At 39.5% G+C, this 25,986-nt stretch overlaps 1 protein-coding gene across 2 annotated transcripts in view; it reads left to right on the plus strand.

Moving 5' to 3' along the window:
- The window catches only part of NR5A2 (nuclear receptor subfamily 5 group A member 2), a gene marked incomplete at its 5' end in the record, with an annotated part of 96,199 nt that overhangs the window by 58,935 nt on the left and 11,278 nt on the right, over positions 1-25,986 (plus strand). For both annotated transcript variants that reach the window (XM_084266366.1, XM_084266367.1), the window contains one exon: positions 7,985-8,132. In XM_084266366.1, the coding sequence (XP_084122492.1) occupies positions 7,985-8,132 (148 nt within the window). The remainder of the gene's footprint in view (positions 1-7,984; positions 8,133-25,986) is intronic.

Here is a 25,986-nt window from a genome sequence, read left to right on the forward strand (position 1 = left end):
AAGAGGCAGCTGAACTTTCAAACTGTGGTCTACAAATGGTGGCATCACAAAGAAGGATCACCCTTGAAGAACTATCACTGTTGGACAAAAAGTTAAAAGAGCATTAGAGGAAGGAGTGGCTCCAAAGGACAAGAGAAAAGAGCTGGCAAAAAGGAAACAGGCTTTCTTTGGTTTATCCTAAGCAATTACTAGACTTATATACAACAATATTAGGTATAGAAAGCTAATGGATATATAATAGAAAGCTATTACTTATGTTCTTGGAAACTAGTATTTTTTATTTTATAGAATACCATCCCCTCCAATTGGATTTGTGAGTGCAGTCAGCTGGCAGGAAAGAGGTACTGGCATTTGGGGTCCAAATCTAGAAGTCCTTACATAGGCAAACAAACACAGGATTTGATTCAAAGTGGTGACAAACAAGGTCAGGCAATCATCATTTTGCTGTTCAGCACAGTATTTGTTCTCTTGTATCCAGGCTTGCACAGTTCCTCCTTCTAGTGGTTTCTGCCCAAAGGAAAAGAAAATAAGGTTGTGCTGGTTTTCACAAGTGCCTCACACCTTACGAAAAGAGCATGCTACCTGCTTTTTGGGGCTGCACTAGATGGCCTCAAGCTAGGTAAAAGATCAAAATTCAGTTATAATCATGAGAAGCCCTATTCAGGTTTGTCCAATTACTCGTTAAAAATTTTGATCCTTCCAAGTAGCTATGGATACACCTGTGAAAAAACTGATTTCAATTTACATTTGCTTTGCTATGTTGCCATGAAACCATTACAGCACTGTGATTTTGTTTAAAATTCCAGTTCCAGTAAAAAGTTACAGGGAAGACACCCAACATGAACCTTTGCATGCCAGAACTGTTCATTTCCCACATGCTAACTCTGTTGTGTTCAGAGCAAACACATTTCTTCTGCATTCTGTACACACTGCTCCCATACAGAGAACTAAAGCTATTTGCTTGAAACCTGTCAGCATTTCTTCAAGACTGCTAGTCTGCCATACAAGTCCCATACTAGTGAAGTAATTTCTTCATATAAATTCTTGCAAAGACTCATGTTCAATTTTAAGCTTACCCAACATGAGACAAGTTGTTCAGAGACCCAGCTCAAAGAAGAAAGCACCACATCACTCTGTCCCAGATGCCTACTGGAGTAGTTCTACTGATGCCTTCCCATCAGTGGAAGACTGGATGTGGTCAGTTTGAATCTCATTTAAAACAGTAGAGTAGAAATCTGAGTAAGAAGAGGAGGGTAAAATAAGAGGAAATTAATTTACATAGTTAAAAGCCCCAAAAGAAAAAAAGTCTGAGCCAGCACAGCACTTGTGATGTTATCTAAACAGTGATGAAAAATTTCTAGTGATCGTCTGTCTTCCGAGTAGCCCTGTGGATACCCAAGCTCACCAGTGATTCAGTGTCATCTCATCTCTAGATAAAAAACAAAGTGCCTTACAGCACTTTGGTAAAGAAAAGGATTCTATTATACTCCAGGTTAGCTATGGTCTGCACACTGCTTTAACATCTTCATACTAATAATTTGAAAAGCCCCATATTCACCATTACTAAAGTGGAAAATTTAATGCTACTGATTAAAATAGCTATCTGCATGAAACTTAATAATACCTCTATTATTATGTGCTTTATAACATAAATATATCTACTATAAATGAATCTATATATGATCAACTACAGGGCATAGAATTTTTGTAGTCTTATACTAGTTTTTCTGAAACTAAGTTAGACAAAGTAAAGGCACTACTTTGGAGTGATACAATTTGCATATTACAGCTAATTAGCAAACACAATAACATCATCCTAGGGGAAAGGTCCACTGGCAACTTAATTCATTATCTTCTATTATTGTGTATCATGTTAAAATGACAAGCATCTTATGCTGTATAAGTCATCACAATTTTAATTAATATATCCAAACCTGATATAGTTTTGCTTGTATGGAGCCCTCTTCAATTTCTTGGATGCTGGTGCCTCGTCAAAGCATTTTTCTGTGACCATGTGCTTAGAAATTGAACACTAATACTGCTTTAAATGTTTTTAATAGAAGTATTAATTATATGAAAAGCTCCAAATTAATTTAATAGCCACCACAGTTGCCACTGAAATATAAATTTCAGGAAACAGTGGAAGTGTAATTATAGTTGTGACAGTAAATTAACTTGGTTGGTATATACTGTACTGGATGCATCTTTCCGAGAGAAAGGCTCATCCACCCCCATAGCCATACCCTAGAGCCCACTCACAGGCTCTCAGCAGTGTCAGGACATCAAAACCCAGGGCAGAGCACTGAGGGGCACTCCCCAGGCTTCCAGTGCAGTCTATAACCAAGGAGAGAGGGGTGGGGGAGCAGTTCCCCCATCAGCAGCAGCCAGTTGTGCTGGCCAGGGCTGCAGGGAGCAGAGCAGGATGGCCCCTTTGCTGCAGGTCAGCACCCACTGCCTCCTTTGCCTTTGTGCCCCAAACACAGCGATCTAATACATTAAACTAAACATGTAATCAACCTTTCACTAACTTGAACTACCTTAGCCTGTTTGAACATTGGTTCATTATACAGGTACTGTGTACAGCCATGACAACACCTGTATTCCTTGCTAGCACAATTCCTGTTCTGGCTGAAAGGAGTGTCATTCAGTAATAGTACCTGGTATCGGTCACAAACACGTAAAATCACTCTGCTCCTATATTCTGGAGACTGTTGCAAGCTTGCTGTAGCATTGAAATGGATAGTACAGCTTCACACAACATTTCCACACTCCATATCACCCCCCTGTCATATCCTAGACATCAAACACAAGTTAATTTTAGAAGAAGTAAGGAGTCTCCTTCCACCGTTAAATGTTAGATGCCTTTCTGTGGGCACAGAGAGGAGTCGACACCAGAGGCCACCACCTGACTCCACCAGAGTTTCCACCTGAGCCTGATGAAACCAGGGATTTGGCTTCAAGAATCATTCATTACCATGATAAATCATTTGCAAAACAAAAAAGTACAAGCACTCCCTTTATTTCTGGCCTTCAGCCTCAGCATTCATTTAGCCCAGGGTGTAGTTTCATGTTGTAAAAAAGGTTTGTCTTTTGTTCTGCCTCAAACAATATCTCACTGTGTTAAAAGAGACCTTCACATGAGAAAAAAAACCTGCAGAATTAGTCACTTCTATCTCTCTTACTGTTTATCAGTGGAGAAATTTTTTGATAGCTGAATATCTAAAAGCTGCTGAACTCCAAGTGCTTCACTATGATATATTGTTTCAAACTAGAATTTTCAAAACCATTTGGCATTGGCCTAACTGGCTTTCACTGACATGAAAGAGATTTGGACCTTTAAGTAAATCTCAACTGTATCAAGAAAAAATACTCAGTATTGCCCTGCCTGTCTGCAGTCCCATGTAAGCTGTGACCCTCTTACTAATACTTAATCAGCTTTTTTACTTCATTTCCTTTGCTGCTAGTGCCTTTGAGCTAGTGCCCTGCCCTCTCACAGGGCCTGCAGCCTCATCTGCCCAGCCCTTACCTCTGCAACAGGTAGGGGAAGGCCAGCAGCAAACTAGGCAGTAACTGTAAGAGGCAGCCTTAACACGTGCTGAGGAGAGAGGTATGGCATCGATGCTGCCTGTCTGAGAGACTTATGCTGCTTGGGATTCTAGCTGGAAGTTCCCTCCTAGCAATAAGCACTAAGCAAATCCTTCCTCTCCAAACCAAGTCACAGCTCTCCCCCATTTGTGCCCAATACTCATGATCAGAAGACATCCACAAGATGGGCCAGATCTACCTGAAGAAACTTGATATTTCACTCTTTCAGAAAGATGCCCCAATTGCCAGTGTCTAGCCTTACTCACATCATGAACTCTTTGGATTAGAGATTGGATCCCAGATTTCCTATATCTTTGTTCCTTTAGCCACTGGACAGCTACCAAATCCCACCTTTGGTATTTTTTTCTGCCTTAGGTAGATGAAAGCCACGTAGTCCATCAATCTAGAAAGAGCAGTAGCACAAGCTAGACACACAGTTACCACTGTCATGACTTGGGTAGTCCAAGCCATGCCTGGAGGCAGTTTGGCACCCAAAGAGCCAGTGGAGGACTTCAAGTACAGTTAGGTGGCAACAGAACAGGGACAGTAAGTATCTACTTTTAGATTTAGGCACTTCAGTTAGCAAATGGTATACTACAGAGCAGCCTGCAGTGTAACTAACATCTGTAGCAGTGTTAAACATGCCAGTTCGAGCACCAGAAAGGCAAAACAGGCAGCAGTGTAAATTATTCAGCTGTGTTCTGTCTGTGTTGCTTTGGTACCAAGCTGACCCAATTAAATTTCTACCATTACTTCTTCATCATTACTATATTCATCATGCAGGATAGCACAGTGTACTAGTACATGAGGCATCCACACCTCTGTCTGTGCAGCTGTAATTTTATGCCCAACATTTTACTTCTGAATTGGGTAATGTGGAAGCTTTACAGAAGCTTCTGTTTTTGAAAATGCCAGTCAACATACTATCTTCAACATCAAAATCAACTGTGAAATGTAATACTATTAATTGGGAAACAGGAACAATTTATTTCAGTTGTGGATTTGATCAAGTTGTACAATATAAAGTAAATGCTAAGACTTGTGTATGCAGTTAAGCATTTTACTCAAGGTCCAGGCTGTTCTAATCTTTGTCTTTTAAAAGCATTTTTAATCATTAATTGGAAGCTAAAAGAATAAAATGCATTTTACTATCAACTTGTGGATACAGGACCAAACAAGCAGGACAGCACGCTCTCTAATGTGACCACTTTTTCAGAACAGACATTAACGGAAGCTTTTTCATGCACAGTTGATTTTGTGTAAACTGATTGACACCTTTGGGGGTCGTCTTTCCACTGACTCATAATTTTGCTCACTCTTGAAAAAAGCCTTCTGCACACCCAGTATTCTCTAGTTAAAGCTGAAAATTCAACTCATCATATTTACACAATAAAAAAAATCCATTCTGCGTTGTTTTTAATTGCAAATCCTACTCAAGGGACCAATTCTCCTGCTTAGGAGGCAGCCCTGTGCCTTCTACTAGAGAACCAACTGCAGTCAATTATGGTAATGAAATGTCAATAAATATAAAAATTTAATACAGCCTGCTCTTGGTGAGTGGCAGATGAGGACTTGCCTCCCAGACAAATTTGCTGGTGCTGCAAATATTAAATGCACCTGAAAGAGTAGCAGGTTGCCAGAGAGCTCTCCAGTAGAGGGATGGTGGGAGATCCAGGCATCTACTGGGTTTTTCCATTATGGCATAATCGCTGCACTAAGGCCACTGATATTCTTGACATCCAGACATCTTAACTTCTTATTATGAAGTGAATAGCATATTTCCCCCACAAACTGGAACCTCAGAGAGGGATTTTGAGCTTTTTCCCCCTTGACAATTACAAAAGGGAAATTAAGTTGTGAAAGTTGATATCTATATGTGACCAGTTTCTCAATATGATGTAGTTGAACCATGTCACTGTTTGAAATTACTCTTCGAGTAAAAAGTATCTGAGGGATGTTACTTTTTAAAAAAAATTATTATTATTTATATAATTATATATCCTTGCATATAAAGAAATATAATAATGTGCATATACATAAAGACAGAACTTATGAACTAGAAAGTAGTTTATGAAAGATGGTTGGCTGGGATTTCCAGAACCTCAATCCTAGGTTTGTCAGAGATTTCTTTCACCTGAGTTAGCAATTTAATGTCACTACTTCAGTTTTCTCAGGTGTAAGAGAGAGCAATAAAACCTACCCCACAGGATACTGAAGCATTGTCTATTGATTTAACTGAAATATAAGCACAACTTTTAATGCGTTACGTTGGAGTAGTGTAATTCTTAACATCCATACAAAAAGTGTAACTTCATTTTTCTTGTACAGTTGCCTTCAAATCAATGTCTTGGGATCACTAAAAGTACATATAAATAAAATGTCTTATTAAAAGTTAGTAACCTATTGATTATATTAAGGTCATCACTAGGAGAAGTAATTTTTAGTTCCTTTCAATCATCTATCCATATTTTCTGAATGAAATTTTGTCATGTTTAAACTCTTTCAGTTTTTTTCTTGCTTTACTTCTGTTTATACTTAACCAAAATTAATTCAGCAGCTTCAAAATAATAAATAATCTTAAAAAAATTAAAATATATGTTCCCTACGAGTTATTGAATTAAAGTATTTTAAAGGATCAGTACCTGGGCAAACTAAGTTTTGCAGTATTGGTCTGTCTCCTCTGATGATACCTGTCCATTCTTTATTAACTACTTCACCATGGGAGACCTTAAAGACAGGGTTAGAGCACCAATACTGTTAAACACATCATTAACCCAAAGTGTGCACTTAACATGGCTCTTAGTCTTAGTTTAGAGCCAGACTTCACTTACCTTATGTGTACTTACACGAAGTATGGTTAGCAATTTCCTGCTGTTATGGAGAGTCCTAAAAGAGAAAGTTGGTTTTAATATTAGAGCAGCCAGAAAAGAAAATATTTTTTTAAATGCATCAATAATGTATTTAGATGTCAGCCAGTTGGCCAGGAGCAGCTCAAGGCAGGAGCAAGCGACACACCAGCCCATTTTCATGGACTGTGGCCCTCACAGGGGGTATGTAACACACTGTGATGAAAACAGAGCTGAGATGAGCTGAAGGCATTTCAGCTGAAGCATTTACTCACATCACCCCAGTACCTGACACACCAGCTACACCCTGCTCCACACTGCTGTGGCTGAACTGGTGCTGCCTGGTGTCAGCACCATTGGCCCTGCCTCAGAGCCAGCTCACCTTGGCCCCAGCACCTGTGTACTTACCATCACATCACAGCATCCCCATAGGCTGTGGTATCAAAGCACTTCTCCACTGGTCACTGTCCCATGACAAAGTGTGCAAAAGGTAACAGTGCATGTCTTCTGAGTGGCAGAGGCTGGTACAGCCACCTGCATGGAACCATCCCCTGCATGGGACTGGCATTAGCCAAAAACATTTCAGTGTGCAAGCAGTGGGAAGGTTCCCTGAGATTCAAAGATTGCCCAGAGATGTGCTGGCTATGGCAGGTTTTAAGTACTTTGCTTGTTAATATTAACTTTTTTAATATGACAAAACATAATAAAATTCAGCTTTCTGCTGGATCTCTATATACAAGTGTCACTTTGGAAACCTCATAGACAGGTCAGCCTTACCCGAGAACAAAACAGGCAGCATGACCAGGGCAGCAGAGCCCCAAAGCAGCCTTGCTTTTTCCTGTGCCCCAGAGCAAGTAGTTTTGTGCACTTCTGCTGGGGACAATGCATGTGCAGCTGAGCTGGGTCACGCACCTGCCTGCTGCTCCTCCTTTGCTAGCAGGGGAGGACCTGCCAGAACAAGTCTGTTGGAACCAACTCCAACACATACCAGGATTTTGTGTAGCTGAGGAGAACAGAAACCACCTACACAATGCCTCTGCTTCCTGTGGGAATAAACCGACATTTCTGGGGTTGAATACATGTTTCTGGCCAAGTTATGGACACTGAACCATTTCCCATGAATACCATTATGTCTCTCTGGACTAATACACCCAGTGTAGGCACAAAGCTCACTTCATCAGTCTTTCTGTGCAACACCACACAATTACAATGAGAACAGGAGACACCATGTGAATAAAACAAAGTGATAGGGGTCAGCTACCAGTGCCATAAGCAGTTCTCATATGTAAAGCTTCTTTAAAATGCTAATACAGACAAACCAGCATTCACAAAGATGTGACATACCATTAAGATATATGGTTTAATAATATTTTCGGTATATAACATTGTACTAGAATTGGTTTATATATAAAATCATCCTGACTTGGTAACATCATTAGATGGAGAGTGGTTCTTTTATTCAGGAGCATCCCAGTTGTGTGTGATTGCTTGAAACATCCTAAAGTGGTTCTGCAGGCATGACAACCAGACAGAAATACAATTCTCTCTTACAGGTGGATTATTCTATAATAGTATCCCAAGCTGGAGCAACCCTCAACAATCTCATGAGCCACGCACAAGAACTAGTGGCCAAGCTCCGTTCCCTGCAGTTTGATCTACGAGAATTTGTATGCCTCAAATTCCTGGTGCTGTTTAGTTTAGGTAGGTACACTCTACTCTTCATACTTAATAGAGTTGTTATTTTTTTTTTCTAAAGCACTGAAAATATTTTGCTTTTCTTATTCTTTTTCTTGAAAAAAAGTATTTCAAAATGTATTTAAGGAGGTTCATGGTAATCTGAGGTTTGTTTTTTAATTATCACTTGCAGGAAAATAATGTATAAGGATTGAAAGTGGGTTGGCATGGAAATGACTCCTAAAACCTACAAAATTTTAATAGAGTATTATGAGCTTTCTGTATGTCATTTCTGAACATATAAGGTATAAGGATTAAAAATAGGTTTGTATGGAAATGACTCCTAAAACCTGCAAAATTTTAAGAGTATTACGAGCTTTCTCTATATGTGATTTCTGAACATTCCAGGATAAAATTTTATTAGAAATTCTAGAGAATAGAGGAAAATATAGATTGCCATGTTTTCCTCTAATAAAGAATATAGTTATGTGAAACAGGAGGAGTGGGGATATGGTTGAAATATCCCTCTTTTTCAAAGGCATCTGTGGTAAGTATAAACAATCTTCTTTGCATAAGATGGCTGTCACATCAGAACCCATAAATCAGGAATGTATCTCATAGTTTTTAAAAAGTGAAAGAAACTCTTAAAGTGCAAATTAATGATAATAGCTTTATGACAGATCTGGCTAGGAAATAACCTTTAAAGGGAAGATTGTTTAGTACCAGTGAAGAAGACACAGAATGGGAAAGATACCTATGCAAGACAAATTAGTCAAACCAGTGCCCTCCAATGAATCTGTCAAGAAAAATCACCAGTGCTAGGAATAAAAAAAGGCTTAGGGAGATGGATTCCTATCGACTTCATAGGAAGAGATTTTTCTGCCTGTCCTCTCTTTCAGGTTTGCACTTTGTTGACTTAATAAAGCTGGTCTAAATAAACTTTGGGCAAGCGAATTGTTATCTACTGGCAGACAGTTGAAAGGAGAGGTGTAAAAACATAAATAACGTCAGACCCAGCCACAACTCCATAGCCAAAACTCCTGCTCACTCAAAAGGTACTTTGTCTACAAAGAGAGTGAACAGTTGAGCCAAGCACAACAATGTCAGAAGTATCAGCTTTGGTGACGTTTAGTAATGTTTTTCTTTATTTTTTCAGTTAAAAAAAAAAACCCAACTTCTGTAAAGGAATAAAATTTTACTAATAAATTAGTGTAATATAATTGCAATTAGACTAAAAGGAACCATTTTGGTTACACTGTAAAGCATCAATTATTGTCTTAGATATGTCCCTCCATGTTATATTTATAGAATTTGAACCTACTTTAGAAAATTTTAGATGAAGCTCTCTTTAAATGCAGGGAGAATAAAAGATCAATATTGCAGAGGTATAGGACATAGAACATGTAGGGGAAAAAAGAGAATTATTTTAAAAATTAGGACTATGCTAACAGAATTGATTGTTACAAAATACACACATTCTAAATCCTAGGAAGAGATGATGGATTTCCCTGGTAGCTATTAACATTTTGTATTCAGGGCTTCATTGCTTTCCACATCTTAGATTCAAAGAAAGAAAAGCAAGCCATCTGTTGCACAAATTATATTTTCTGAATTAATCTGATGAATAACAAGAATTCAGATTTCCTAATTCCTAATAATCAGGTTTTTCAGTCATTAGACAGTGGCACAGAAACATCTAAAGAGCCTGTAGCTTTCCTCTGATCAAATACTTAGAGAATTCATCTCAGTTCAGTAATATTTTAAATTAGCTGAATAGGTGAAGTGCATTTGGAAAACTCTCGCATTTAGGTGGCCTTTTTGTTTGATCATTTCATCTTCTCTTCTAGTACTTTGTATTGATTTAGGAATTGTTCTTACACCTTTAGTTCTAACTCTGCCAGGTTGTGTGCTCAGCTTCTGAAGCAGCTGGGCAGGAATGCCTTGCAAGCTTGCACAGAGCCAGGCTATCCTATTTTTCTCTTATTTACTATGAAAAGAGTTAATTCTGCTGCTAATCGGAGTCTTGGAGCCACACCACTTGCCTACGATGCCGCTAAGAAAGGGTCAACACCTTTGAAATCCATTAGTGCGTTATTTAGCATACTGCAAAATTGCACTTGGCAACAGTCAAAGCTAGGTGCTACTCTGCAGAGGACCAAGGCAAATATTTAATGAGAATGATGACAAAACTGAAACAGAAAGCACAGATACCCTTTCCTGCTAAGTACTTAGTTTGTGCCCAAAAGTATGAACGAATCATCTGGCTGAAGTTTATAAGATGCCTCACATCCTAAAAGTAAGTCAGGTTTTTGAAGACACTGATGTGCCTAACAATGCTTGTAGGCATTCAGCAGGGCTGTCAAAACTAGCTAAGCATCAAATTCTACACAAATAACTGAGAGCAATTATTGTACCTGAGTATCTAGGTGCATTTGACACACATCTACATCTCAGACGTCCCAACAGAAAACTGGTCTTAATGCCAAAAATATATCACTTAATAATAAAAAAAATATTCAAAAACCTCACCTGGCTCTTCTTGAAAATCCAGCCCTGTAATTTTAATGGAATAAAAAGTGCTTCAAGACATACCAGCCTTTATACATTTCTAAGAATGTTCTTGCTACAGTGTTAACCAAACCAATAAAACCTTAAACTATTGTTCTTTAGTGTAGTGTTTGGTTGAAAAATAAATGTCTAACACAAAGCCTCTCAAAGGCAACACAAAGTCAATAATCCACAGAATTAATTTATTGAGAAGCTGTTTGTTTTTTATAACCATACAGACATGAGGCTGCCCTGTAAAGCTGTTTGTTATTCATGGCTGTACCACATTGTCTGTCTCTTCACAAGATGGCAATCTCCTTCAGGGCAAAGAGTTTTTGTCTTTTTTCCTAGCATTTCAGAAGTGATTATCTTAGTTTACTAACAGTAAAATAATATTCAAAACCCAAAGCAATAAAGTTTCAAAATGCAAATCATTTCACTTTTCCTACCTAGATTTTAAATGAGAGAGGTAATTGTTCGTTATCTACCCATCAAAGGTTCCAAAGGGTTTATACAGGAAAATGCTTGTGACTAATGGCAGCATTAAAGAAGATGCTGCTGAAGCTTAGAGAGGTGCATATTTATTTTAGCCTTTGCAGCCAGCAGCACACAACTCCTGCTGCAGTCATACTGTATACACCCACTCCAGGCACCAAGAGCTCAGCTCCCTTCTCCCTTGAGCCATCCAGTCTGTCTGGGCCCATCTGACCAACGCTGTGTGGATGTAATGGTACAGTTGACTCAGCAATTATTCAGTAAGTCAGAACAGTTTGGTAACTAGTTTCTGAAGTGTGACATCTCTTCAGTTTAATTCTATATAGTAGCAATATAGAGAGAGTTAGGTAACTTTTACATTACCTCCATCAGTTATAAAAGGCAAATGTCTCTACAGCTAGGTAGTTCTTACTTCTCTGTACATGAAAGTCTTCTTTCATTTCCATACATCTTCATACCTGAGTGGATGCCTGTCTGTCTACCCTCAGTAGTTTCTCATGCCATATTTCAGTCCAGTCACTGCCAATCTCTGGAGAATTGCAAGTCCATCATATCTGGAATATTGTTATCAGCAGATAGCCAGTTAGCTGAGTCAGTACTTCAGATCTTGTGCTCCCACAGGTTAACAAGTCAGAGAACAAGTCACTCTCCTTACAACCAGCCCAATCATCACATTCACACTGGAGACCACCATTCTGTGCATGGTTTGGATTCAGCTGCAGTTTAGATTAGCAAGAGCTCAGGCTCATAAGGGTGTTAACACACCAGCAGGGACCCCTTCCTTCACCGCTTCACTGCACCATCAGTGGTCTGTCAATTACTCTCACAACACAAAGGAATTTTGGATTACATTTCAATTTCATCACATTGCTCTGATCCACTTACATGATCTACAACCAGGGTTCCCTTAAAGTTACTGTCCTTGCATGAGTCAGGTCCTCTGTGGCAGCTCCCTTGCTGCATACCTGCTCACCACACAACACAGGTATATTGTTTTCCTCTCTCATCGCACACCAAAACAGCATTACACAAATCAACAAGTCTGACTGACACCTGACTTCACAGTTAGGTCTCAGATAGAAACAGGTCTTGTGATCAAAACTGTCCTTCCCAGTTTTGGTTGTGTAGCCTGGTATAGCTGCTAAGCCACCTTCTAGTCACTTCTTCCCTTACCTGATCTCTGACAGACATGTTTGAATTGTGTACCAATATCTGTCTTTACTGCAATGGTACACTAGATGCTGATTGAATGTTTTATTTGAAGATGAGCTGGACTGCTGAAGCTAAAGCATTTTATTGCAAAGGAGCGATCCATCTACCAGCAGGATTTATTTGAAAGTCCTCTGTTTAGATGGCCTAGAAATGTTCTTCTGTTATCAATCCCCATTTCAATTATCTTGAGCTATTAGTTTGCTTTGAAGTAAATCAGGACACCAGTTCTGATAGCAATTATCCTTTGCAACCTTTCTTTGGCTGAGGTTTACAACATATTTGCAAACCCCATATCATGCCTGTTTTCTGTGGCATCATTCCTGTGTTTTCATATGTAGAAGTCTTCTTGCCTTAACTCTGGCAAAGAGAGTGAAGGTAATCAACATACCAAACCACAGTTTAACTTGGGTATATTGGCCAATTTTTCCCCACAATCTGAAGATAGGTGGATTTTTAAAAATCAGTAGCTCAAGAGATACACAAACCAGGATTTTTTGACTACATAGTTGCATTTGGCAGGTTTTTTCAAGCAAAAGAGCCTAGACAGAGCCGTGACAATTCAGCAACTGCCATCACACAGTTGGTGGGAAGTTAGAGACCAGGCACAATGTTGCAAAACTGGGAAGGAATGCAGAAATATTTGACAGATTTGATTGCTAGCCTACTTTTAATATGACTTTATGAACTCGTGTTTAAAATATAGAAAAAGCTCATCTGAGAAAGATGCTGATCACACAACTGTATAACTGTTTATCAAATTTACCACTAATTGAGAATAAACATATCCAGCTTTCCCAAAGCTAGATATAGTGAGGATAATGCAATTTATTTACCCTAATCCCAGAGTAATAATACATCTATTATTTCTGTAGCATATAACCAGTATAGCCCACAGTTCACATTATCAGAAAATAAATACAAATGTTTTCTTTGTCTTTAACAACTGCTGGTTTGAATCAAGATACACTGCAGATAGGAAAAGCAAATGCATCAGTTTAGCATCCTCTTCATATTTTTACTACTGAATTTGACACTAGTTTAGAAAGTCCCTTCTTTCTTTGTGATAAATCACAATTAGAAATTGAGAAAAAACAAAAACCAAAAAGACAAACCACCAAAATTCAGCCCACATGTGCTGCTGAATTCTCTAATTCTGGGGCTGAAATAGGAGTGCTATGCTCCACTGGGTTGAAATCTTGGCCTCGCTAAAGAGAATTTCACACTGGTTTTGCTGGAGCTTAAAACCAGTGTCTCACTGTTTCTTTGATTTGCTTCCTGACACAGTGTAAAGTTCAGATCAATTGTTTAGCAATTAAATTTGCTAAATGATTAAATTGCAATTATGTTTGAATCACCAAATGTGTGCCTTACATGGAATACTTTCTATCCTCTTCTGACACAACAGTTTTACCATCCGGGAGTTTTACAGACCAGTCACTTAACCTGAAATCAGCCAGTGTTTTCTCTTTACCAAAACTTCCCATTTGTCCAGCTACTTTTTATTATCTGAACTCAGCAAGGATGATTTGTCAAACCTCCCATCAGAGCAGTTTGTAAAGTGAAATGCCAATAGGAAGAAAGTTAGACATCATTTGACCCATGTCCAGCCACTTGTCTGCCCGTGGACCTAAATGCTAGGCTAGGCAGCAGCTGACTGGTACTGCTCCCTTATCACTGTCAGGACACAGACAAATGTTCTTCATTTAAGAAATGAAGGCTTTATCAATGGACAAATAATTGCAGAGCCACTATTGATCTCACATCTCACTTAACATGAGAGAAGAGGGTCCTGTGGAAATGGTAAACATTGAATTGCTGTGGATGGCAAACAGGCTCTTGCTTAAACAACAATAAAAACAAACACCTACCCCCCAATAAAACCTCAACAACACAACCAAAAAACTCCGTGATTTTCACACAAACCACAACCTTACTTAAGGGTTCAGCAGAAATCCACTGGGACATCCAATACTCCATTCCTGTTTCCATTAAATAAGAGGAATATTAGCAAATTAATCTTCCCTTGCTTTCAAATCTACCTGAAGTGTCAGAGGTGAGATGGGAGGAGGTACTGGAGGTACTGGCCTCCACCATTTGCATGTTTAGAAGAGAAACACGCCTGTTAAGATCTTCACACAGATAAAACAGGCTAAAATGAAGCATTCTTTGAGGCAGACTGCACCCTCACCATACACAGGACTAGAAGGTGCTTTCTGCAAACATGCACCTGGGGAGCAGCAGCACAAAGGCTGCCTGTGCTCTGTTCTACCTGGTTCTATAAACTCACATCTATACACTTCTGCAATATTCTGGAGGTGAAAACCACCCCCCTTTATATTAGCTGTTGCACTTTTAAATTTACTTTATGTAACATCTTTGGTCTATTAGATTTACAGACCAGCCAGAATCTCTGCCTCAGTGAGCTTGCAATCCAAATACACAGAAAAGATAAGGAAAAAATGCAGCAGCAAACAATGATGAAACAAGAGGCTGCACAGATTTTCACTTCCACAGTTTCTGCTGAGGGTTTAATTCAGGGTATCATGTATGCAGATAGGAAAATAAGTGTGTAAGAATCAACAGAAAGTAATACAATAAAGAACATTGATTACATGTTTGTAGTACTTTTGATGCTTAAGGGCCCACAAACAAAACCAATAGGAGAATGAAATGAAGGAATTAGTGAGGCAGGGAGTTTTATCAGACCAAAAGGAAAATGGGGAACAAGACTGGAAAATTAGACAAGAACCAATTCATGCAGAACTGTAGACACCAAAGCATAATAGAGACATAAAGGCATAACCTAGCGAATTCTGGCATTTATTGCAGTCATCTGAATGATCACGTTATACTTTCAACAAATACAGATCTGCCTTTCATAGTCTCCGTGTAACAAGGCAGCACTAGCTTTTCAAAGTACAGGCTGTGAAATATGGGAAATTACTAACAACAAGAATTAGCCAAAGTGTTTCTTCTTCCACCCATCATTCTGATATTTTAGTACCAGAATGAAAGTAATTAAACTAGCAGGCGACTGACTCAAAATCCAAGAATACATTCCTCAACACAGCGTATCATCCAGTTCTGGCACTCCTTGCTCCAAGATGTCACAAGACAGTGAAAGATTTTTTGGTTACCAAAGTCATCTGGAGAACTTACTGGAAGAAAAATCCATTGAAATCTATGAAAATCACAACCTATTACTGCTGCCTGTTGCAAAACTCCAGCTTGCTGGAGCCTGTGTTCCTGGGGGTATCACTTTTCTTCTTCTTCAACTGTCCCGTAAGGCATATGCTCCTGGTCACTGTCAAAGATGAGACAGTGGTCTAGATGATCCAGAGTGCCAGCATCACAATTCTCATGCGCTCCTTGGGTAGGTATGAGCCATTTCTAGCGTTGAGGGACTCTATTCCCCTTCCTTTAAAACAGGCCTGGTGGTTCTTTGGTAAGATACCAGTAAGCTCACAGATAACACTACTTTGTCTCTACAAAGCACTTTCAGTCCCAGGATCTGGGGCCCCCAATACAAGAAAGATGTGGAACTGTTAGAGAGGGTTCAGAGGAGGGCCACAAGGATGATTAGAGGGCTGGAGCACCTCCCCTATGAAGAGAGGCTGAGGGAACTGGGCTTGTTCAGACTGGAGAAGAGAAGGCTGCGGGGGGACCTCATTGCAGCCTTCAAGTACCTGAAGGGAGCTTATAAGCAGGAGGGGATTCGACTTTTTAAAAGGGTAGACAATGGCAGGACAAGGGGGAATGGACTAAGGCTAAAGGAGGGAAGGTTTAGATTAGATATTAGGGGGAAGTTTTTTACAGAAAGAGTGGTGAGGTGCTGGAACAGGCTGCCCAGAGAGGTGGTGGATTCCCCGTCCCTGGAGGTGTTCAAGGCCAGGTTGGATGGGGCCCTGGGCAGCCTTGTGTAGATCCAGGCCTGGAGGTTGGTGGCCCTGCCTGTGGCAGGGGGGTTGGAGCTCTATGATCCTTGGGGTCCCTTCCAACCCAGACCATTCTATGATTCTATGATCTGAAGTGGGTGCTGTGAATTTGAGAAGTCTTGAATGACAGTCTTCTTGGCAAGCCATAATGGAGCACTTATCCAGGGACGGACCCCTCATCATAAGTGTGTTCAGTTCTTGCTCGCAATGACAAACAGTACTTAGGGTTTAATGCAGCCTTCTTCAAAGTAGTCACTAGCTGGTTTTACTTTTGGTAGTTTGTAAATCTTCAACTACTTTCACATCTGGTTTGTTTATATATACACATATATATATATACATTTATACGTTATTTACAATACACACATACAACTGGGCCGTTACTATGAGGTGGTTTTATTAAATTCATTGGCAGTTTCGTGCATTCTGTTACCCAAGTGTACTTGTAAGATTGCAGCTGGTAAACCCCAGTAAGTGAGCAGTAAAGGGCTTCTGCATTCAGCCAGGGCTTTCAGGACTTCCCACATTACATCTGAATTGAGAAAAATATCTACTGCACCCTTGTCAAATCCAGGCTCATATCTCAAACTTAATGCCTAACTACAGTAAGGATTGGAGGATAATACTGGCAAAGAAACATTTCCTAAACTTTATGTACTCATTTGGGATTCAGGAAGGATCGATTAGTATTCAAGAGATGTGACTGCTCAATATTTATACCATGGAGACTTGGCAGAAGCAAATAATGGTACATAAAGCTGATGCTTGTCTTAATTAAATGCAGTATAATAGGTGTTGGGGATTTTTTTTCTTAGTGAAGAGAGCAGTTTAGCAATGACCAGATATAACTCATTCTGAAGTTCAGAGTTTAAAACTAATCAATATGTATTTATAACAAGGGAGGGTCTAAATATAATTTATTATTAGCTGACAGTCAACCAATAGAGAACCAAGAATTGTTTAAGTATGTTTTTCCACACACTAATTTATGACAAAATATTTTCCCTCTTGTATTTTTGATTATTCTTTGCTGCAGTAACAGTATTCATTTGAAATGTATGTCTCATCTGCAGATAGGCTGGGGATGAAACCAGAGCATGTAGAGTGAGACATCTAGCTAAGACGATCCTTTCACTGTGACAAACTTATTAATAGTAACATTTCCTAACTTTGTGATTAGGAATCCTTAACAGCAGATGATATTTTAAAAGTCTCCTTTAAAGTATGCAATCTACATATGTGATGATGAACAGGTGTTGACTGGCAGACAAAGGATGATGGGCATGATTCCAGCGCACTTACAGCCCAGGCTTGTCTCAAATGTCACAGCAAACACTTTTGAGAGGTAATATGAAGAAGGTGGATAAATAGATCTGGCATATTAGGCATGAGAGGCAGAGTGGAGAAAGCAGAAAAATACTTACTCTGTAAAGGTGGTGAGACTGGGAAATGGAGATGTCATTGTGGGCAAGTCAGAGGCAGGACATGACCTTATGCCAATGAATGACTGATGACAGGTAGGGAAGGAATAGCTATAAGATCTTGAAAGTGAACACAAGTTACATCTGATGTAGCAGGGAATAGGGTAGATCAAAAAGCCAGGGAAGCTCAGAAGGGTACCTTGGCAGCACCATTCGCCAAGGCCAAAGGAAGAAAAGCTGTGGTAATAAAAAGGCAATATTGTGAGACAACATGGTATCTGCTAAAAGTTTAATCTAGTAAACAATCACTCCCATGTACATCCTGTGGAAGTCAGTGAGAACAGATTTGCAGGATTAGCTATGTGACAGTCATTTCAGATTAGTTATATTAGAAATAAACATGTTCACTTCTTACTCACAGTGACACAGTGTCTAGAAATAGACTAATTTAGAGGTGAAGATCACTGTCTTTTGGAAGCCCTCATTTCTGGATATATTGGAGGCTCCATTTCTAGGAAATCTGAAATTGGGATGACCGCGTCTCTAAATTATTGTGATGCAGCTCAAAAGTTGTAGACTTGATGTCCAACTGCTGGGTGCAGATCTATGGCTTGCATTGAACAGAAGGCTGACAGAGGTAATGATGATGATTATATGGGTCCTTTCTATTTCCCAAACAGTGAAGGGAAATTTCATAGGCAAGAAGTTTAAATCTATAATGAATCCTAATTTCACAGTCTTTATCAACTTTTCTCCATTTGCCAGTTTGAATTTGATAACTTATGTGAGCAGTTGTCAGCAATTGTTTATAGTCCCTCACTGCTGCATGTCCCACATTGCCTTGGAAACTAAGGATAAATCTTGCTCTAGAGATGATGAGGTCCAGAACATTTAAGTGGCCAGTCTGCTCCTGGAATGTGTAACTCTTCTCTAGGTCTCAAGCCAATGAGCCAGGCTACTCCACTCTGTCACTACTTTAATCCTCTGAGCAAGTAAAGTAAATGAATATGGACAAAACCTCATTTCAGAATCATCTCATGAGTGACTTTCTCCTTTCATGGAGCCAGCATTGCCCAACAGAGAAATCAACACTCTTGTTCCTAATTCTGCTTCTAACCCCATTACTGACTATGGAGCTTTGAAGTCTCTTAAATGATATCTCAACTACCCTATCTGATATATGAAAACAATAGTTATCTACTATTGTAAATAGTGGTGAAATCCAGAGTATTAAAGATACTATGTAAGGTACAATCAAATTGAAACAATGTTTGAAACACCTACAGATACCATTAACAAAGGCCATTGTAAAAAGGAGCCTGATTTAAAATACCTTAGATAGATTGTGAGAAATTACTCAACATAAAAATAGTTCCTTGCTGTGTTTTTATATTAGGGTCTAAAACTTTGCAAAAAATTTGAAAATTCATCTTTTGAAAGGCTACTTTTTAGAGGTGAGTTTTAGCATTTTAGCACATGCAGGACAAAGTGGATTTTCTTTTGCCCTGTTCTTTTATTTCTCTGCTTTTTCTGATTTCTTTATAGAGAAGCAAAAGCAAAGACATAATCCCTTCACTTTATCTGTCAAAACCTGTAGAAAATCCAAACAATTAAATATCGTTCCTTAAATTTCTTATAGACTGTAAGTGATGCTGTATGAAGTGATGACTTTGATAAACAGCCATTTGCTCCTAAGAACACTTTTTCAGGGAGCTGACAAGTTTTACTACGGCCTCCCATGGAGGTTCCACACATTGTGCAAGCAGTATGAAAGCAGCACAGTGTCTCTCTCACAAGCATCTACCTACATGAAATATTTGTGAAAAAAACCATATAATATAAAAGGAATAAACTACAAATGCCAGGGTTATAAGGTATAGTTAAGAATAAAACCAGTATATTTAATAAATAAATCTTTGATCATTCTTCATAGGAGTCATGAATTATAAAATTCTTGCAGGAATTCCAGAGATATCCTTCTGTTCCATGGCTGAGTTTTTTGAATGAACTATGATAAATTATAGTGGAAAATTAATAATCACTGTTGATTAGTCCTGATTTTATTTTACGAAATGCAACGAATGTTGCAAATCCATCTCTCATGTAACTTCTGAGTACAATGGCATCATTCAAGGCATGAATTTGATCCAATGTGATCATTATTGGTTTATCTTGTCTGATTAAGTGACAGCTGCAAGATTAACCATCTTCAGCAAGTACTTTTTCTTTTCATGTTGCTTTTCTCCCCCCCACACACCAAAATGCATATTTTACAAGTTTGTGAAATAACAACAGATTCAGACACTTGAGAAAAAAATAGGTCATATATATCTTATTACAAATCTTGCAAGTAATTAGAAACACTGTTATGAAGCAATATTTGTATCCTGTACTGCTGCCTTTGTGTGGAGACAGTAGGGATTTCAGAATAACCCCATCAGTGTGCTCTGCACTTTTCCCTCCTCTAGTATTTTTATAGAACACTAGTGGATATGGCTTGGAATCAGCTCCTGTAAGGGGGGAAATGACCTGCACATAACCCACATTTACACGTCTCTACTTTTGCAACACTTTTACAATTTCTGTCCCATTTTTATTACACATTTTAGATGGCTAAGGTCCAAGTTTAAATGTATTATATTTGTAACAGAGGAAGCATGGGATTATATAGGATCTTTTCTCTGTTATTGGCAGAAGTGTTTAACATCAGCGGCTACATTTGTTAGTCAAATTTCCCAACATAACACGGGAATAAATGGCTATATGTTAAGACACTGAAAAAGGAATTAATATCCTTAATCTGGGAGCAAATAAGATCACCCTATAGTCTTAACTGGAACATGTGCTAAGTGCTTCACTGAACAAGGAACATGCTAAAGGAATATAACAGCTGAATTCACTTTGCAGTAGTAACAGATAACTTATTACATACTTTTAAAAGCAGAATGTATAGACTAGACTAAAATCTGCCTCTTGTGTGTTTCTAGTTAAAAAGCACACATCATGGCACAGGCTCTTACCTGAGAGGTTATATATAAATTACTGTCAGCCATTTATTGGAGACGCACTGTAGACTATGCCAAATTCCCCTCTTCTTCTTATCCCCGTGTTGCTTGTGCAAGATTGGACACTGGAAGAGAAAGGAAAGCAACGGCTATCTCCAAGGGACTTAAAAAAGGGAGGTGAAGTACTGTAAAGAAACAATGAAATGTAGCAGTAGAAGAATTAAATAGGAGGTCTGGGGAAAGAAAGAACCTATGAGTGATGGGAGAAAAGTGGCAGAGAAGAGGATTATCTGGGTAGAGCAGAAGGGGTCAATGAAAAAGAGGGACAGCATGATGTGGATCAGAGGAATGGAGGGCGATCGAAGGGCTTGAAATAGGAAAGGAGTCAAGAAAACAGGGGGAAAAGGCCAGGAAGGAAAGAGAAACCATGGAGCTGTGATCAAAGGCAAGCCAGAGGTGGGGAGGGAGGAAATAGAAGCAAACAGGAAAGAAACAATGAAGGAAAATTCAGCAACAAGCTTTATGGCCCAGCCTCAAACACAGCTGTGACCATGAATTGCGAGGCAGAGGGGACCGTGCCAAAACACTTTCCCAAGCTCCTGACTAGGAGTATGTTCTGATGACTTTGGGTGGCAGGAAAGGAGAGGAGAGATGAAAATTGCAACTCCTTAGGCTCTGGCAAAACTGCTGTCAAGACTGGATGAACCTCTCAGAGCAGGGGCTCCCTGCATTGCTCTGGTCCTGCGCAGAGCTGTCATGCATGGGACAAAGTGAAAGAGTAAGGCCCAAAATAGTCCATATGGCAAAAGTTTAATCTGTACATGGCCATCCTCCTAAATATATTTTAAGAATTGTTCTTTATAAGATTAATCAAAGACGAATAAGCAAAATTCTACATTTAACATCATTGCCAGTACTGGGAGTGATTGGTGTTTGTTATAAACCTACAGCACTTCTGCTTGCCAGGTGAAGGAAAGTCTCATCTCAAGAAGGAGAAAGTTTTTAACATCAGAATTGGGACAGATACTAAAACAGCCTCTCTCTCTACACCAAAAATTGTAGTGCAGACCAGTGAAATGGTCAGAACAAGACAATGCTATCCAGTCTTTCACTGGGAGAAATCCCATGGTCTAAGAGGCAGTCTGGATGGGTGGCAGTTTGAGAAACTCCTTTCTCCTAAGTCCACCTCTTTTGGGGAGACATTTGGCTTTAGAGAATGGAGTCAGCAGCAAGGTTGAAAAGGATGCGTGTCAGACTCATTCCCTAAAGCAGTGCTGGAAAACATTGCACACTGAAAATATTCTTTCATAGAGGAACATTACTAAGAGGTTACTGTAGGAGTGGTGTCATGTAGACTGCACACTGTGCTCCACCTGGCCAGCTCTTACCTGCATTCCTCACTTTCTGTTTTGAGACAGGGAAAAAAAGACCCTCACAATTAATTAACACCATAGCTAAAACTACCAGAGATGAGGCAGAGAGTAAAGAGGAAACAAAGCAATTAAGAACATTCCTGCTAAAAATTCACTTGGCATAATGTAAAATTCAGAGATCGTTGTGCCCCTCAAAACTGTGGTGGAGAGAAACACACTTAAAAGAGCTTTCAATTACTTACGTGCCTTTGGCTTCCTTTCAGGATGCTGCAGAACTGGAAACAGCCGTGGTAAATGTATTTTCTCTGCATTTGCCTTTCTTGAGAAAACAGCTCCAATATTTTGATCTCAGGAATAATCAGCTCTTTTGCGGTTCCTTTTCAAGTAACTGCAGACTTTTGCAAGTTAAAAATTAATGACAATTCTTTTTTTTTTCTTTTTTTTAAACAAAAACCTCCTGTGCTCTCTTCTGGAAAAAAACCCTCTTTTTCCTACAACCTTTGAGTACTAGTTTAAACAGAATTCAAACCACTCTTTCTCCCTCCTTCTACAGAAAGACACAAAACAAATTCCACCACAACAAAACAACCTGGCTCGTGGAAACCATTATTTTGAAGATGAAACATTGTGTTGTGTCCTTTGCCACTATTACAGGCAGTCAGTCTGTTAGAACATATTGGGCGATTATAGGCTAGTCTTTTCAGAGAAAGCCATGGGTTTCAAGTTAGCAGTAACCATCTATCAATTCTCGAGATTATGCCATGATTTACTGTCACAGCATCATGTATTCTCTGATTTTCTGCCTCCTGTGAAACATTGTGCTTTCCTTTTCTATTGATGTATCAACTATAATAGTTACAAGCAGCTACAGAAAAATCAATAGCAAACTTTCATTACTGTGCACATAAAGAGTACCATGCTGTGAGAGCACCTAGCTGTTAAATAGTCACCAGCAGTAAGGTGCACTATAAATGTCTGTTATTTTGGTCTAAATGAAGAATGTCTGAATTTGAAACAACAAATATCTAGGATTTTTGACACTACTGGATTCTATGTCAAGTTTTTCCAGCATGTGATTTTTTTCCCCAGCTGTCAGGCTTGATTTGTATTTGCTGTGCTGGGATCTGTGGGGTTTTTATTTTTTTAAAAAATTGAAGCTGACACAGGAAATTAATTTCAGAATAAATAAAGTATTGCCAGGCTGTATTTAGCTGTAAGCTCATTAAGCTTGGTTTGACAGAAGTGGTAAGAATTGTGTTAATCTTTTTTAAACTAGTCTACATCATACTAGTCAAAGTAAGCTGACTTTGTTTAAGGTGAACAGACCAATAGTCTGTGTTAAACACACCAATACAATAGAGGTGAAAGAGTTACTAGAGTGTTTCTGCTCTAGGAGAAACACTAAGCTGGTTTTCAATGCACAGTTCGAAAAAAACCTGTGTAATTTTTTGTTTTAATATATTTATTTGCCTCTGGGAATATATTAACTTTCAGTTAGCAAAGGTAAATGAAGAGAGGCAACAACAGTGAATGTGAGTTACTGCCTTGAGCTTGTACAGGCCGTTTCTCCAGCTGCTGGGTAGGAGTCTCTGCAGGGTCAGGGTGGGCAGGCAGCTGTGCTGCAGGAGTCAGTGGTTATTTTGGCCTTTTGAGATGATGGTGATGCACAGCTAGAAACATGCTGCTTGTTGCTGAGTACCATAGGTTTTAGGTGCACTTCCATGAACCTAAAGCATGAGGATGCACCTGTATGCTTACATGAATTGCATTCTGCCAAATGCATATCCCACTGTCAGCCATGGCCACAAGGTTACAGCAAAGCATTCTTTCTTGCTCTGGACATGACTTTCAGGAAAATTAACCTTTAAAGAAAAAAACTAAAATGTCTTCTGCAATTTTTGTAGTACTAACTCATACAACTTTTACCATAAAACAAAAGGACCCAAAGTCCATCCCAAATGGCAATTCACAACCCTGTCTGTACAAAAAATACTTACAGGTAGGTAGGTAGGTAGGGAAACCCCCCTGCTTTGAAGACTACAGTGAGATCTAGCTAGAATCAACCTTAAGTTGAGTCTTGATTTAGGTGGAGGTGGATCTGGAATTAAAAATCTTTCCCAATTATAAGTTATAAAGGCAAAATCCAGAGCTTAATTCAACAAAGCATTGAGGGACTCAGCAGAGCATTGCTGAGACCCTGGGGATATGCATGTCGCTGGTGGGGTGAGCCTGGCCAGGGCAGGAAAAATGCAGATGTCAGTTTGCATGAGACTAAGCTCCCTCATGTTCCTGAGCCCCTCTGCAGGCCATCGCAGCAGACACCATGCAGTGCCAGCAGCACACTCGCTTCCTTCAGCTGGCATGTCACATCAGGGGACCAAAACCTACCTCTGCCCTGGTGCAGGGAACATAAGTTTTTTGGCATCACGTTAGAAGCAGCTCCCAGGGTAATGGGGATCCGTGATTGTGAGTGACTATGTGATCTATGGAAACAACTCATCCATATCTGACCAAACATTTGGTCTGAGCTGGGCAGTGAGAACAAATCTGGAGATTACCTGATCGCTGTTTCTACTGAGCAACTGAAGCATGATGAGGCACCATCTTATCTGAGAGCCTCCAGTCCTTTCTGATGAGGGCTTCTTGTCAAGAAGACCTAGCTGAGAAATAAAACTCTTAGAAGAGCCTCATATTTGAAATGCAGGTGTAAGAGTATTTCCTCTGTTCCACACTTCTCTACTCCATCTGTTTAACTGATGGGTACCCATGTCAGCAAGTGGCCTTTCAGGTGGACTTTTCTTTAGCTTTCTTATTTGTGTGTTTAAAAGTGTAAGCAATAAGGACAAAGAAGAGTGGTTTACACATCAAAATCTTTAGAAAAAGAGTCCAAAGGATGACACACATCTGGGTGCTTCTCCAGTGCATCCTGTGTGCCAGCAGTGACACTTGCAGAGTGCCAGTGTGTTGCAGATGTGCCCATTTGAGCTTCTGCCAGCCCTGTTTGCCAAACCACTCCCACAACTAAGCGCAGACATATGTCACAGGAAAAAACAAAATCTGCAACTTCCACTCAGATCCATGTCAGACAATATGCTTTGAAATACTGCTGGAGAAAATTACTTGCCTTAGTTATGATCACTGTCCATGAAAGCAAGCCTGAGAGCACAGGAGAACAAAGTGTTTCTTTTCCCCACCACCTAGCAGGAAGCCCAGGCCCTGGGCCAGACAGAGGGACGGGGGGATGTGGCAGGAGCCCTGGCTCAGGGCCACCAGCTCTCCTGTTGCCCAGTGAGCACCATTCAGTGCATGGTGCATTGTATTTAAGCAAATCTGTGGGCTGTTACAGTCAGGCATGGTAATGATCTGATAACTGACACGTGTATGATGGGACCAAACTCATCGGCACTTTTCCTCCAAGCCAGTGATTTTTTTGCTGAGGCTAATTTGATAGGGAATTGACACAACATCTGAGAGACAGCAGGTTCAGTGTGCCATCAGTGGTCCTCTGAGCTGCCTGCAGTTACATCTACATACATATATAGCAAAGAACTATACCTGCCCACAGTGATGTCTAGCTCTTCTGAATAACATGAGTAAAATTCAAACGTCTGGCTAATTGGAGTCAAATTTCTTTCTAGAGTAGTGCTTTCAGCACCAAGCAATTAAATGAATGCCTTTTTCTTTATATTATTTTAACATAATTATGGAAGAAAACAGTTCTTTCACTGATTTCCACTGGCCATATCTTACACAGGCAGAGGTAATGATCTTTTCCATGTTCTTTCTAAACCAGAACCAGCTTCCACTGATATAACTTAGTTGTAAACCCTGTTAGTGCAAATATTGTCACATAAAACTACTAAAACCATGTCTTTAAAAATATCAAAAAAGAG

This window comes from Gallinula chloropus, assembly GCF_964237585.1.
Source record: "Gallinula chloropus genome assembly, chromosome: 6".
NCBI lineage: Eukaryota > Metazoa > Chordata > Aves > Gruiformes > Rallidae > Gallinula > Gallinula chloropus.